This window comes from Limulus polyphemus, unplaced genomic scaffold, assembly GCF_000517525.1.
Source record: "Limulus polyphemus unplaced genomic scaffold, Limulus_polyphemus-2.1.2 Scaffold1101, whole genome shotgun sequence".
In the NCBI taxonomy this organism is placed as follows: domain Eukaryota; kingdom Metazoa; phylum Arthropoda; class Merostomata; order Xiphosura; family Limulidae; genus Limulus; species Limulus polyphemus.
The window spans coordinates 173,731-188,659 of record NW_013666711.1 but is presented as its reverse complement, the minus strand read 5'-3'; the positions used below and the strand labels follow the sequence as shown (position 1 = coordinate 188,659).

At 33.4% G+C, this 14,929-nt stretch overlaps 1 protein-coding gene across 4 annotated transcripts in view; it reads right to left on the bottom strand.

Annotated features, from left to right (window-relative positions):
* LOC106462138 (protein NDRG3-like) overlaps positions 1-14,929 on the bottom strand; it is a 51,835-nt gene that overhangs the window by 35,169 nt on the left and 1,737 nt on the right. For 2 of the 4 annotated variants that reach the window (XM_013922030.2, XM_013922032.2), the window contains exons 2-3: positions 8,037-8,133; positions 6,683-6,782 (exon numbers count right to left, since the gene is read on the bottom strand). In XM_013922030.2, the coding sequence (XP_013777484.1) occupies positions 6,683-6,782; positions 8,037-8,132 (196 nt within the window). In that variant the 5' untranslated portion in view covers position 8,133. The remainder of the gene's footprint in view (positions 1-6,682; positions 6,783-8,036; positions 8,134-14,929) is intronic. The other 2 variants (XM_022389291.1, XM_022389292.1) reach the window with 2 other exon arrangements.

Below are 14,929 nucleotides of genomic sequence, written 5' to 3'. Positions count from 1 at the left end.
CTCCATTCTTATCAATGATGCTTTTCCTTCTTACAATCATGTTGTTAATGCCCTGATAAAAGAAATCACTTAGTTTTGAAGCAAAAAAACATGTCAATGTCCTCTTTAGCACTTTCCACATATGCATACATTTTCCCATTAAGATGGTGTTGCAGTAAATGAAAAAGATGGTGCCATATCTGGAGAATATGGTGGATGGGGGAGAACTTCCCAACTCAACTCCATAATCTTGTGTTGCGTCATACGTGCCACATGTGAACGTGCATTGTCATAGAAAAGAAGAACACCTTTCCAATTGACAAGTGTAGGGCATTTCTGATGAAGGGCTTGATTTAAATGATTGCTGAATATAGATCTGTGCATTGACAGTTCACTGTGGATTGAGGAGTTTAAAATGAATTGCTCCTTTGATGTCCCCACTAAATGCAAAGCATCACATTCTGCGGATGAAGTCCAGGTTTTGGTGTCGGAAGTAGTTTTTGTCTAGAACTGAGCCATTTTTTTTATGTTTAATATTTGCATAGAGATTCCATTTTTCATCACTGGTGACAATTCTGTCCAAAAATAGTTCACTCCTGTGCAGTTAAACCCAATCTTCACTTTGAGATTAGGCACGAAAAACAACGCCTGACGTGGAAAGGACGTGTGGGAGAAGATAAGTATCTATCAGAAATATATTTTCAGTGCAGGAAAATATTAACTTCCAATACGATTACTTACCTCTTCTCAGAGTTACAGCTAGAATCCCACATTGAGCTGATGGAGGGACCAGTGTAGAATTACTTAGATGAGCACCCTTCAAAAGCATCTGAAGAGCATCCAAGGAGTGTGCCATCTATATGTAGAGCAAACACACCTATGGGAGACCGTACTACACCTGAACAAGGTATACTCTTCACCCAACTGGAGCCAACTAGTGTTGTGTCACAATCAAAGTGCAGGACAAGTGATCTGTCCCAAATACAAAAGGAAGAGGAATGTGTGCAGAGTGTCTAGGACACATTAGACCATAATTGAGAGGTCAACTCTAGCCCAGACCAGTAACACAGGGAAGAACTCAACCAGCCCCTAGCAGTAGGAGTGTCCTCATCTATTCACCTCAAGTGAAGGAACTATAAGGGAAAGGATCCTCCATTTCAATAACCTAAACCAACACATGTGCAAATCCAATACAACCTGGAACAACAAACCCTGGGAATATACATCTGGATGGTGGAAGTGCAATATGGAGGATCAAATCCAGTTAGAAACCACTCAGCATTGGGGATGTAACATCCAGTCTGTGGTAGGAGGAAGTTCCCAGTCCACTCACATGTGAGGACTTATGTTGACTGGTCCAGCTCCAACCAAAACCAGTCCTCCAGGTGGTGGTAGGAGGGAGGATTCCCAGCCAGAGGGTCTAACTATAAAATAGAAAAATCCAGCCCAGACCAGCAACATCTGGAATAAAAAGATCACACCCATGGCAGAAGGATAGTCATTAGTTCTACACAGGCAGAATGTAACCACTCTACTCTCAACCAAATGGAATTGTGCACACCCAGGAGGATTCCTCCATCATCCACCACCCAAGTGGCTAGAAGCTAGGAAGTGGTAAGATCTCCCACATTCCACTGGAAGAAGAAATGCATTGAAGAGTCTGGAGGAACTCATCACCGGAGAAAGTGCAATGGATAACCATAAAACCCTATCTTGAAAAGCACACCATTCCCGATTCGGACAATCCAAGTAACGTTAGAGATGGGCATCAATCTCATTCTGCTTTACACATGTTAGTCCATGAGTGTACAGTCCAATACAAACATATTTATGACACAATATATTGTGATGAGCCACCTGGAAGCAGTCTTATAGATCTCATGGTGCAGATACTAGATATAAGTATACCAGGACAGCCACCACTCACCACAGAGCAGGATCTATAACAAAAACAAAAGAAAAAAAATAACTTATCCACTCAGAGTTGTACTGCTGTATGGAGAATGGCTAAATGGGGAAGATGATATCCGGCTCAGCAGGAAACTGCCAGGTGGTGCAAGTAGCATGACACCAAAATGTGGGGAGTGGTCCAAATGCCAGGCTGCATAATCTCCTCCAAATAACGACAGAAATGAGCAACCAAGGACATTGAGAGGTGAAGGGCTGATACACATAACAAATGGCAAGATTCAGGAGAATGGGATCAATATGCAATATGGATAACCTGATAAACCCAATCGGTAAGGGTGATAGGAGAAATATCATGAGAAATGGATGGATTCCAATGGATAAACAGAGGGGAGTGAGAGCCATGGAAATGATGTTGTGCACAACACAATACCATAAAGCACAGACCAGACACAAGAAATGATCTGGATCAGAGTGGGAGTAAATATGGGATGTGGTAGAAAGGGAAATAACTGGAGAGGAAAATACATGGCAAAAATGAGGGGAGATGACAGAACCACCCTATAGCCTGCAAGGGTCGAAAAACAGATCCTTGTCAAACAACCATGCAAAAACAGATATCTGAGGAAAGGGAGGAGAATAAGGGGAGAAATCCTTGCCAGATGTACTAATAAAGGAATACTCTCCACTTATGTTGGTACACAAACATGGATGAGGAATGGTCAGTGAGAGACAACAGGGATGTTACATGTGTGGATTGTCCTGATCCCCTCGCAAGAACTGGACAAAATCTATACTTGAATGAGGTTGCCAGGGGAGGAACCAGGAGAGAGGGAGAGGTAATGTAGGTTGTTCCTGGAGAAGGGACAGAAGCCACAGATGAGTTGGCCAGAAAGGAGCCACAAGAAGGACCCTACACAGAGTGGATTGGATGAAAGTAATTACTCGGGATAGAAGATGGACGCCATGATATGCATAGAGGAAAGGTCCTTCTAATCCTGGCTGAGCAAATCCATGGCCAAAGCCAAAGGATGTGGAACTGCACCTAGCTGAGAAGTATCCAACTGAAAACATAGCCATCAGAATAGCTAGGGTTGAGAGACCACTTTGTGGATAGAATCTTACTTGGACAGGACAGATGATCCACAACAAGAATGAGGGCACCCAGTATGTGACAAGCCAGCAAACGAATTTGATGTCTCTGAGCCCAGAAAAGGAGATCTAGAGTGCAAAAACATAAAGATCGGGATAAAGTGCTCTCTTGAATGGTGAAGTAAGAGGCAACTGTCAAGTTGACAGAATGAATCATAAATGCCATGCCTCACAGAGATGACAGAAAATAAACCATCACCCGACAAACAGCAAGGAATACCAAAAGGTTGATGTGAAGACCTAAATCTTCCCGAGACCAATGGCGTGATCAACCAACTAAAGATCGTAGTTCTCTGAAAAGGGGCTGATCAAAGATCTTGCAAGGATGTTGGGTGAAACACAAGTGTCAATAAAGCCTCCTGGCCCAAGAGATACCAGCAACACAGGAGCCAAGTGTGGAGGGAAAGAGCAGATAAGACAATCTGGACATGTTGGTGTGAAGGTGGATACAGGCTTCTGTCAAAAAAAACTTTGGGAGAACGACAGAAAGCCTCAGACGACAAATAATCAAGGAGTGTTGTTGTCCATCAAGAAAGGATTTGCTGAATGATGATATGCAAGTGCATCATCCTCTACAATATGTGGGGGTGAAGCTTATTCACTGTTGCATGTAATTGATCTGCAAAACTTTGAGCATGTACCCCAAAATCTGGTGAGGGAGGGTTATGGGGAGTAAAAACTCAGAACTAGGTGTTGCAGTTAATTAGGAAGTGGAGGGAACAAAGGACAAGGGTGACAAAGAAAAACAACAACAACATACCTGTGATATCAAGTCTAAAAATTGTGAATGGGGTCTAAGTGCTTCAACAGGCTAAGAATGTGACTGCACAGCAAAGGAATGGGGAGGAAGCTAAGTCCACATCGTCTTGATAAAAGTCCTCAGGTAATGGAAGAAATGGTTGTAGATCAGGAGATCCCTTAGCCTGCATGAAAGAAGCCATTTCCTGACGAACTACTGCCGACACTTCCTCCACCAATAACCCCACACCTCCAGTTGTTGTCAGGGACTGTTGAAAGCTGGTACTGTCAGTAGCCATTTTAGTCATCATAGTAAATTACGAATTAAAAAATATTGACTGACTACTGGTAATTGAGGGAGAAACAGAATTCAGAATCAAATAACAAAATCCAACTTGACAGTGGATTATAAACAATACTTTGAAATTCTAAAAATAATAACTGAATATTTTCAAAATGCACTAAAGAAAAAAACATCTGAAATCAAGCACTAGGTCTTAACACTGTCATACCAAACTAAAAAGTTTTGGTTCAACTGCATAGAGGGAGTCAGCTGCAATAGGAAAGTGTGTTGCACTCCTACTGGTGGAGGGTTGTTGCATGCTAACTTGCATACTTAAATGCAGCTGAACCACGTAGAATGCATGTGAAATCAGGTGAGAGTTTATGACTAGTGGCAAGGAAACGTTTGTGCACTAGAAAGCAGTTAGATTGAGAATAGCTGTAACTGTGAGAAGAGGTAAATAACTGTATCAGAATTTGTGTGTACAAAAGACTCCTAACATTTACTAAAAGTCTGCCAAATTTTGTGAACATACGTACTCATACGATTCAACCAAAAAAACTAGTTCAAGTCACTTAAGTATGGATAAGAATATCAACCTCAGTATACATTTATATGAAGGAGGAAGACACACAGTCTCTCTCTCTATCTTCAGACCACTGCAGGTAAACTTAGAAAATACTAAAGAATGGTTTAACCCTAAATCTATACCCAAGTAGCACCTCACCTAACTAACATAAAAACACAGATATAAAATACCTTTTTCCATCTTATAGTTTTCAATTTCCATTTGCATAACCCCTAAAACCTAATAAGTGAATACCAAAAGTTTTTTTAATTTAAGATAAATGTTCATATATATTTACTTTCACTTTCTCTACAATATTACTAACTGTAGCTGTTATCATCAACTTATACTATAATACAATGAAATGTTTAACATTCAGACACAGAAAAAAATGTACATACCTTTTAATTTTTAATATTTCATAAAATAATCTTAAAACATTTTCATTTGGTTATATTCTTAATTACTTGTATCCACATTTTTGCATATCATTAATTTTAATGCTTTATTATCCTTTCCTGTCCTTTAGCATTGTTATTTATTGTAACACACATTAATGGGTGTCCCCAGCCAATATTACAGTATCGTGGGCACAAAAACTTTAGCCCTAAGCAGAATGTTGTGCCATTCATATATTATACTAACTTTGTGAACCAAAGAGATGATGGCTTATATAAGAAAAGTTATTAAACCTTTCAAATATGCATGTTAAAACATAAATAGCACATAATTAAGTTAGATATAAAACTAAAACCTAAATATAATGTAACTGTCTATCTAACTAATGCATTTCTAGATGAGAAATGATGCTAAAGTGTCAGCAAGGACATAAGCAGAAACAATGCTAAGAGAGATTTGATTAGTTTTATATAAAATTCTTTGCACCCATCTTAAAATAACTACTGGGAGATCATATGTAAAATGTGGTCTTTCCATCGGTTATAAACATCTAGCTCAACTAAGTATAATTGGCTGAGAAATCGCAATTCTATGTGTAGCAAGTGGGTGTGGCATCTGTCATGAGTTCAGTGAAATTTATTTCTCCTTTCTCTCAACCTGCCCTAAGGAGCTTGAAAAAAAGAATGTGTAAACAGAGTAATTAACTAGTTTCTTCTCCATACATAGAAGTATAGTGTATAGGAAGCCATTCTCAAGTTAATGAGACACAAAGTTAATATTTTGTGAACTTGTGAATCACATGAGAATAAAATTGAACTTTAAAATTTTTTCTTTGTAGTTTCTTTTGAAATAAAGGAATTAAAACTTAGATAATATAAAGCTTTGAATGATAATGTAAATTTTAATGCTGATTTCATTGGCAAACATTGATAGTAAAATAGCTCAATTATATTTTGAATGTAACTAAGTAAAATCTCAGAAAAAGGCAGAGTTAAGGCAATTCATCAACTTCCAGAATACTATAGGAGGTTCAAGGAAAAGAATAATAGGAAAGAGGAAGAAACAGTTTTAATTACAATTAACCGAAAGTTAGCTTAGGAAATGACCTAGAAAATGAAGACTGGAATAGGGAAATGCACACGTCTTGGCAGAAATAATAGAAGTAACAGGAATTGATGAATTTTTATTAAAAAGGAATTTGTTGTTGAATATTAGAAATATTCACCAATAATGTGCCATATGATGAAGAAATAATATATAATGTGAAAAAAACAAAGTTAAAGGTAAAATAAAGCTGCACATGTGAATCAGTTCTTCTAAAACAATATGACCAGAATGAAAAAAAAACATTGCACAGTATGAACGTCTTATGATGTGTAATCTCACCATTATCATTCATGTACAGGATGCATGCAAAAGAACAATAGGACAGTTGAGTAATATCACATATGGAAGCACATACGTTAACAAAAGTGGTGACACTGTCAATTACATTCTGAAAATGAGATGAGAAAGACTTAGCATATGAAATAAACTTTCTATATATAAGGGATAAGTTTACATATTCAATATACTGATACTTGAATACTTTTGTCCTTGGTAGGTTTACACTGCTTGAAGGCTTATGACAAATTAAAAGTTCTCAATGCACTTACGATTCAATCCGAGATCATGGTAAGTGATTATTGCCTGTTTGTTTCGCTCTCCTTGAACAGCCACAAACATTGTACCCCACTCTGTCTCAATTTTGTCCTCCTTAAATGGAATATTTATTTCTAAAGATATCATTTAACTTTTTCATCCTCAATGTTTTATAAAGCAAAAAAAGTTTAAATATTATAACAAATTAATTAATAATAAAGATTTATTTTAAATTATACGCAATAACAAATCAATGATAATACCACATCTTTGGAATTTTTTTAAACTGAATTACATAAAAACATCTAAACAAATTTGATAAGAATAGCAGATTTCTATATAATGAGAAAATTCATCTTCAATTAAAAATAATTAATCAGCTTGAACATGACTCAAATCTAAACACAAAGTTGACTTTCATGAATCACAAATGCACCATTTAAATCAAACTGTTCACATAAATCACTTTCAGCTTTGTTAACTTTACCAAGAGTCTATTCAATATTTGCATCTAAAATAGTTAAAATTTCTGTTTTCAAGCAGCTATTTCTATGTCTGGATTAATCATATCCATTTATTTCATCAGAAAGCTAAATATTACAAGTTGATACCAACACATGTTAACTTTAAAGAACTACCCATACATTTAAATTTCTCAGGAAAAAACATTTTTCACTTTTAAAACTACATTTGAGAATGCTTGATATCCCATACAAGCTTAGAAATTAGGAATCTCTATCAAACCATTTAGGAATATTTTTATAACTCTTAGGACTTGGCAGAATTCTGTCACTTTTAGGATCATTTATATTTATGTGTATTAACAGGTACATTAACAGTGGCATATAACTAATATCTAAAACAGCTCCTATAGTTTATCATTTGCAATGCTAACCATGTCACAGCTCATTAGTTAGTAGTACTTAACTTGGGAAGTCTAGTTACATTAATAAAATAATCACAATTAAATCATACACACATATGATATGGCATCAGTTTTTATCAAGGATTGATTTGCTCATTTATTTTAGTAATGCTACAGTTTTGATAAATGGCACTGTGCTTGACAGACATTCATGTTTATAAATATGACACATTTTCTGAAAAAACAATCACAGATTCTAATAACTTTTAAGTGAATGAAATGATGCTCTTTATCTTTACTCTGAATAGAAATATATAAAATATTTTTGAAAGTTTTTGTGTTTTATTATATTAATACCTTTGGTGAAACATTTCAGTTCATGTGATATGGCAAATAAAAGTACTTAGAAAGTTATCTACTCACACATTCCAAAACTTTGGCAATATAAGGACAAGTATAAAAGGACTAATTTCAATTACAGCTAATTTACTATTATGACTCACCTGAGTATAAGTTTCACTTCTTGACACATTCCTCATCAAAGGGACCTGCAGCTCAATATTCTTTAGTTCTATATCATCCATTGTATCTGTTGGCATCCTTAAAAGGAAAAAAAAAGAAAATCTTGGAAATGACAAACCTTATGGCTTTGTGCCTAAATAATAATTTTGGTCAGAAAAAGAGAAAAACTATTTAGAATTGTTTGAAAAATGTGTTCATAGGAAATGTTTTAACCCCACTTACTGTAAAGTGAATTGTAATACAAATAGTTATAATGTATTGCACAGTCCTTTATGAAGTAAATCAATTATTTTGCAAATAATTCTCATTGTGATACAATTTCATTAAGATTAACTGATACAGATCAAGCAAATTAAAAACATTAATTTTTAATCTAAGCAATAAATCTTATTCTTTTCCATGCATAATCATTTGATTAAGCATAAGCAAGAATGTAGCACATGAATTAATACTGGATACTTCTGATGACATGACCATAGAGACATTGTCATAAAATAGGATAAACAAGTATCTTGCAGTTTAATGTTCTTCAGAAAACTGTTAATACCAAACTTTCATTGTTTCTCATTTAATTACTTGTTCAGAAAACCATGCTAACACACACAAGAGTATGAAATTCTCGAAGTATGGGAAATCCAAAACAAGACTCAATTATATCTTGAAACAGAACAACACATTTATACACTTGCCAATTTTAAGTGATCCAAAAATACTTACTTCTAACTTCTTAATATTGCCTCTATTAAAGAATATGTAACTTTAAGAACAAAGATAAACCAGTTTCATTAACAGTCTTAATAAACTATGTTTCATAACCTAAAGCATAAGGAAATGCCTTCAACTGGGAAGGCATAGCTGAAGAATACAAATAAACAAGAGATGTAATTATATTTGCTCAATCATGTCTGGAATTTTAAAATGTTACTGTCACTGATTATAACAGTCAGTTGCAAGATCCTTGTGTTCTTAACTCTTTGTGAAAACAAAACTATGTACTAGTTATATATTAAGTTTTTAGTGATGAGATTTCAAGCACAATGCAACACATTTCTGAAGAAGAATACAAAGAGAAAAGAAGTTACATTTGTTAGGTGAACTTAAACCTGAAGAGCACAATGCTAGAGAAGTTAACTGTAACAACTGTGCTTATAATTATATAACATAAAAGGTGCCCATAAATAACTGAACCACTTTATTAATTGAATAGAATAAAGAAGATATATAAATGTGTTAAAACTAGTTTCTCTAATTTCCAGACTTCTGATAGTGTGATCCATTTACTACATATTTTTGCTAACCTTTTAACTGTTCACATTATATTTTGTTCTTTTATAACTTGTTTTCTTGAATTTATTTTGAACAGTGGTGAGATAAGTTTCATATAATATAGAATGAAGATCTAAATCATCAGAATATTCTGCAGTGAACTACATGCTTGTTAAACAGCAAACTTAACTAAGTTTATTTGATTTGATGACAATTTGATTTAATTTGGTGAACAAAAAGTCCTTACAAACACCGCAGCTAAACAAAAACATAAGTTGTATCTACTGAAATCTTGATATTATAATGTCATTCTATGGGTCATAATTGGTTAGGCCGTATGTGAAGCACTGTGGGCTCCTTAACTTAACTTAGAAAGGACATTGAATTGTTGCGAATGGTTCAGAGGAGTGCTAATAGGATGGTCAATGGGATGGAGAGGTTGTCATATGAGGATAGGTTAAGATCTCTTATTATTTTCTCTTCAAAAATGAACAGTTAAAGAGAATCTGTTTGAGGTGTTTAAGATGACATGATGGCATTGATGCACCATCTTTTTTCATAATTAATAGTGGTGAGAATGGTAAGATTAGAGGGATAGAAATCCAAATTCTGACAGGATAGGAGCCATCTTCAGCTAAGACAGCATAAGTTTTCTAGCAAAGTGATTGACCCTCGGAATGGTTTGCCTTCAGGTGTGGTAAATACAGTTAATTTAAGGGAAGACTTGATAAGTATTTAAATAAAGGCTGGCTTTGAGTGTTTTATTTGACAGTTTAGGAAAGTGGATGGAACAGCCTAGATGGACCAACAGGCCCCTTGATTACCTTAAATTATTAAAAAGTAAAAATGTATTTTTAAACAAAGAAACAAACATCAACATCATCAACCTTAAGAAATCTTCAAACATTGGACTATTTCACACTGTAATCTGTATAACTTGTTCTATAACTGTAAAATGTAGTTTTTCTTTTATTCTTAAGGGAATGGAAATTGTAATCTTGTTTTTAGTAAAATAGGCTTGCTATTTCAAACTCAATAATTAGTAGCATTTTCTAATTAATTAATTGAAAGGCTCAATAAACTGATTATCAAATTAGAACAGAATTCTGGAAATAGTATGCATTCCACCATGCAAGCATTAGGAAAAAAAAGACAAAGGTGCACTAGCTTCTTAAGTTTATGCAGTAATGCCCCACTGGTCTTGAGTAAATCATACAAATTGAAAATTATTAAAAAAGAACAGTTTACTATCACCAATAAGGATAATATTCTTATTTAAAACATACCATGACTGAAATTGTGTCTAAGTAAACTACTTGTACCTGATGATGACAAAAACCTTCACACTTTGTATATTGGTAACTGTGTTAAACTTGTAACAGTTTCCTTTGTTACACATTCAACCCATTTGTAAACTATATATGCTCACCATAGTTTAGGTTATTGAGTGTTTTCTAACTGAAAATTTTGATAGCTTTCAAACAGATACTATATACAAACACATATTTTCACTCATTGACATGGCACCGTTGCAAGTTTTCAACCAAGGCCTGTATAAAAACTATAGGAAACACTTGAAAATCAAGAAATGGGTGATATATGCATTCTCAAGAAGTGATAGTTTCTTAGCAAAAACAAAGTTATTCTTTGGAATGAGTAGAAAAATTCTAAAACAAAAACAATAGTGGGTTGTTTTGTTTAGAGGCAAAACTCTTTTCAGCTGTGAAGAAATGAAAATCAAAAATTTTTCATTGCAAATTACATTAAGTGTCAGAAATTGACAAAATATTGATTCTGAAATGTTTTGAGTTAAAATTGTTGAAATACAGTTAGATATAACATATAAAATAGACTTTAAAATTTGTCTCAAAAACATTTTGTCATGTCTTCAGAGTTCAGGTGCAAGAATTAAGTTATTTTAATCCTAAACTTTGTACATAAAAATTTATCATACATGAAGGGCAACTTCAGTTTAAAACTGGGTAACAATAAAATTTATTTAATTATCAATCACCTGTTGCAACAATACTATGTACACTTTTTCAGACCTGTTGTTTCAGAAATTCAGTATTATTTTATGTGTTTATAAGCATGCTTACAACAATGATGGGGCCTGAAGTGTTGTATTTATACCTACACAATTACTCTCTGTAATCAACCAAAGGAAATGAATAATCATAATAATCAAATAAGTGCTTAGCCAAAAGAAAAACCTAGTAATTTTATATTGTTCAAGTAGCCTAAACTTAAAACTAAACAATATAAAAATTAAAATAATTTCAATTTATTTCATAAAACAAAACTTATGATAGTTATAATGTTATCTTAAGTTTGAAAAGCATAATGGAATGAATAAGATATAGAACCAGAAAGTCTACTGAGATAATATAGTATTACTATGTTAACAAGTAACAATGTTTAACTTCTCCACTCTAGATGCAGTAATTTACCTTTTTACAAATGATTTCAGAGCTTATATCTTTACTTCTAGTAGTGTGATTAATATGCAAATAAACAGTTAAAAACAAACATTTAAAATTTTTTAATTAAACTTAAATATTTATAATAACTGATAATCATATTTAAATAAAATCATAGCATTCATAAACAGAATGTCTATTTTCAAAGTTTTTTAAAGACATTACTAACATAGTAAAACCAATTGCACTTTTGCTTATTTCAGACAAATACACAAAAAATCTCTCATGAAAATTCTAACTTCTAAAGAATGAAAAATTAATTTAGTAACAAGTCCATGTTACAAGAGCTTCTGGTGTCCCACACAGTACTAACTTTGATGAAAGGTACTGTTAGAAAGGTAACTAAAATATAAAAACAGAAGGACAAAAGTAAGTACTATATTTCTTGTTTTTCAAGTATTCTTTATTTATTGCTATAAAATATAAAAATAAAAACTTTATTAGGTTAATTAAGGAAAATTAATAAAAATACTTCATGTAGTATGCTCATGAATAGTTTATGCATTATGCCATTCAATAAGGTAACATGAGCTACATGCTTGCCAAGTGATTTAAAAAGTGTGACAGAAATATTAGTTAGATATGGTTCAAAGGGTACTAAAACAATAGAATCAAGTATCAACAGATGTAGACTGTTATAAGCCTTAAGCCATTTAGGATAAACAATTTTAATTTTCTGTTACAATCTGCAGTCATTTTAGATACAAAAAAATGGTAATTGATATTTATTTACATTTTTTTTTGGACAGTGGTTACAAGGTTGGTCAAATCGCCTGAGTTCATATAGAGTTTGGACAGAGAAAATAACAGATAATATGTAAAGTTTTACTGAGAAAAACATGTGAAATTTATTTAAAAGGTTTTAGAGGCTATATAAATGAAATTAGAAAATTTTCAGATGACAAAAAGTATTTTTAATCATAACATAAAAATCACTTTTCACTTGAAGCAGTCAACACACTAATTCCATATATATTCAGTGACAAATCTGATTTTTCTTATCTACAAAAGACTTGTAATGTTTACTTAACAACTGCCAGATTTCAATAACATACACAAAATATTAGAAGTTATGGTATGGAAACTCTGATGGTTACTTTATTGTTACAAGGTTGGTCACATTGCCTGACCCTGTATGTAGAGTTAATAGCCCAATCAAATAAAAACACTGGCATCTAATATTTCTTTTTGATATAATATGGTAATGTAAGGACATTTGGATTTATTAATTTTAGAAAAAAATGGAAAGAGATCTGAATCTCCCCCTCGATCCATACACATTCATACAGTATTAAAGAAAAGATAATTTTTGAAAAAAATGGGGGGTCCAACACCGGACCCTTGGACCCCACCAATCTAGATTCACCTAGATGAGGTGAAAGCAGTAAATGTAAGGGAATACTTGATAAGTATTTGAATTAGGGAGTCTCAGAGAATTGTAGTTCCCAGCCATGGAAGCATGTGAATGCAAAATCACAGTTGTGAATATATAAAGCTCATACAAATAAGCTACAAATGATTGTATATCAAATAATAAATGGAAAACATCTACAGTACTAATACACACTGAATTGGCATGATTTATTTCAAGGCAACCATACTCCACTAGTTTCAAATTGGCTTTAAAAATTACCATGATTATCACTAAAGCTGTCAGCGACCAGCAAGCAAATGTAAACACCAAAACCAACATGTTGGTTTGAATTGGCTTGACCAATAATGACCAGTGATGCATCAAAAGTTAGCTCTCTTCATGCTCTACTTTGATCTGGCCAATTTCATTGGATCCAGAAGCATTTGCTATTTGAAAACACACTTATAAAACTTTAAACCATTTAAAATTCTATTTACCCATTGAATCAATAGAAACAAGGGTCTACAATAAACTTAGTATTGCAGACTACATGATACATAAATCGATATATAGATATGTCTGCCCAACTCAAACTGACAGCATGTCAAAAAATGATGAATGGGGATAACAGCCTATATGTTACCCTGGCAACATGTTGCTTTACATCATATTGTCAGTCATAAGCAGAATATGCTGTCTTGACAAAGTTTCCTCTACATCATATCGTTAGCTGTGGCTACAGCAAAAGAGCATGTGCTATGATAAAAGTGGTATGAACAATGGCAGCCCCATTTGTATATTAAATAAGTGTGATTTATAATTACAACTCTAACTTAGAGAGTTATGCAATCAATATCTCTATTAAATGTAAATGAAGTACCTCACAAAACTGAATTCAGACTATAACCTTAATGCATTCCATGCGTATTAGTGAATAATTATGCAAACAACTTTAGTGGAGCAAGGACAACACAGTCTTGTAAACAGTTTTTTTACCTGTGCTTTAAAAATTAATATAATTATCATCAATATAATATCCTAAAATTGAAATATGTCTATTCCACATAATGAAAGCAATATTGAATAGCAGATGAAATGTTGGAACGTAATGGTACCAAAACACAATGGATTTTCTGTATATTAGAAGTTGTTAATCTAACTGATATTTGCCAATAATTATTCTATGAATAGACCTAGATTTCATTTCATGAATGATCTTAATTTTGATTGGCTCACAAATGAATTTACCGACGTTTGACTGCCTCGACTGCACTTTTCTGCCTCTTTGTTGGTCAAGTTTGATTTCACAAAATTTATTTATTTATTTCAGTTAGCTATGAAATGTGTGGTTAGGGTATGAGGTGGGGGTGGTAGTACTTCCCCCATTATTTTACTGTCAATCACAGTATTTCAAGTTTTCAACTAATGTAATCACAAAATCTCTCCTTTACTTTCATAAGTACATAGGTAAGCTCATACTTCATTTCTAACATTTGGTTGTTGAAAATGTTTATTTCATTTACCCATATAATATGTATCCACATGTTTGAGTTTGACATTAATCAATTTTCTTGGGACTACATTTTATCTTGCCTTGACACGGGTGTCATGCAGTATCAGGTTACCAGGTAAAGCAATAAATCACCAACATATTGCTGACATTGTTCCAATGGGAAGGTAGCATGGAGTGAGAGGTCTTTTTTTACAGGTACAATTTTTTTATTGTTTTTCATTAATTATGAACAAATAATTGAGCTTGCAAAGGAAATCTACT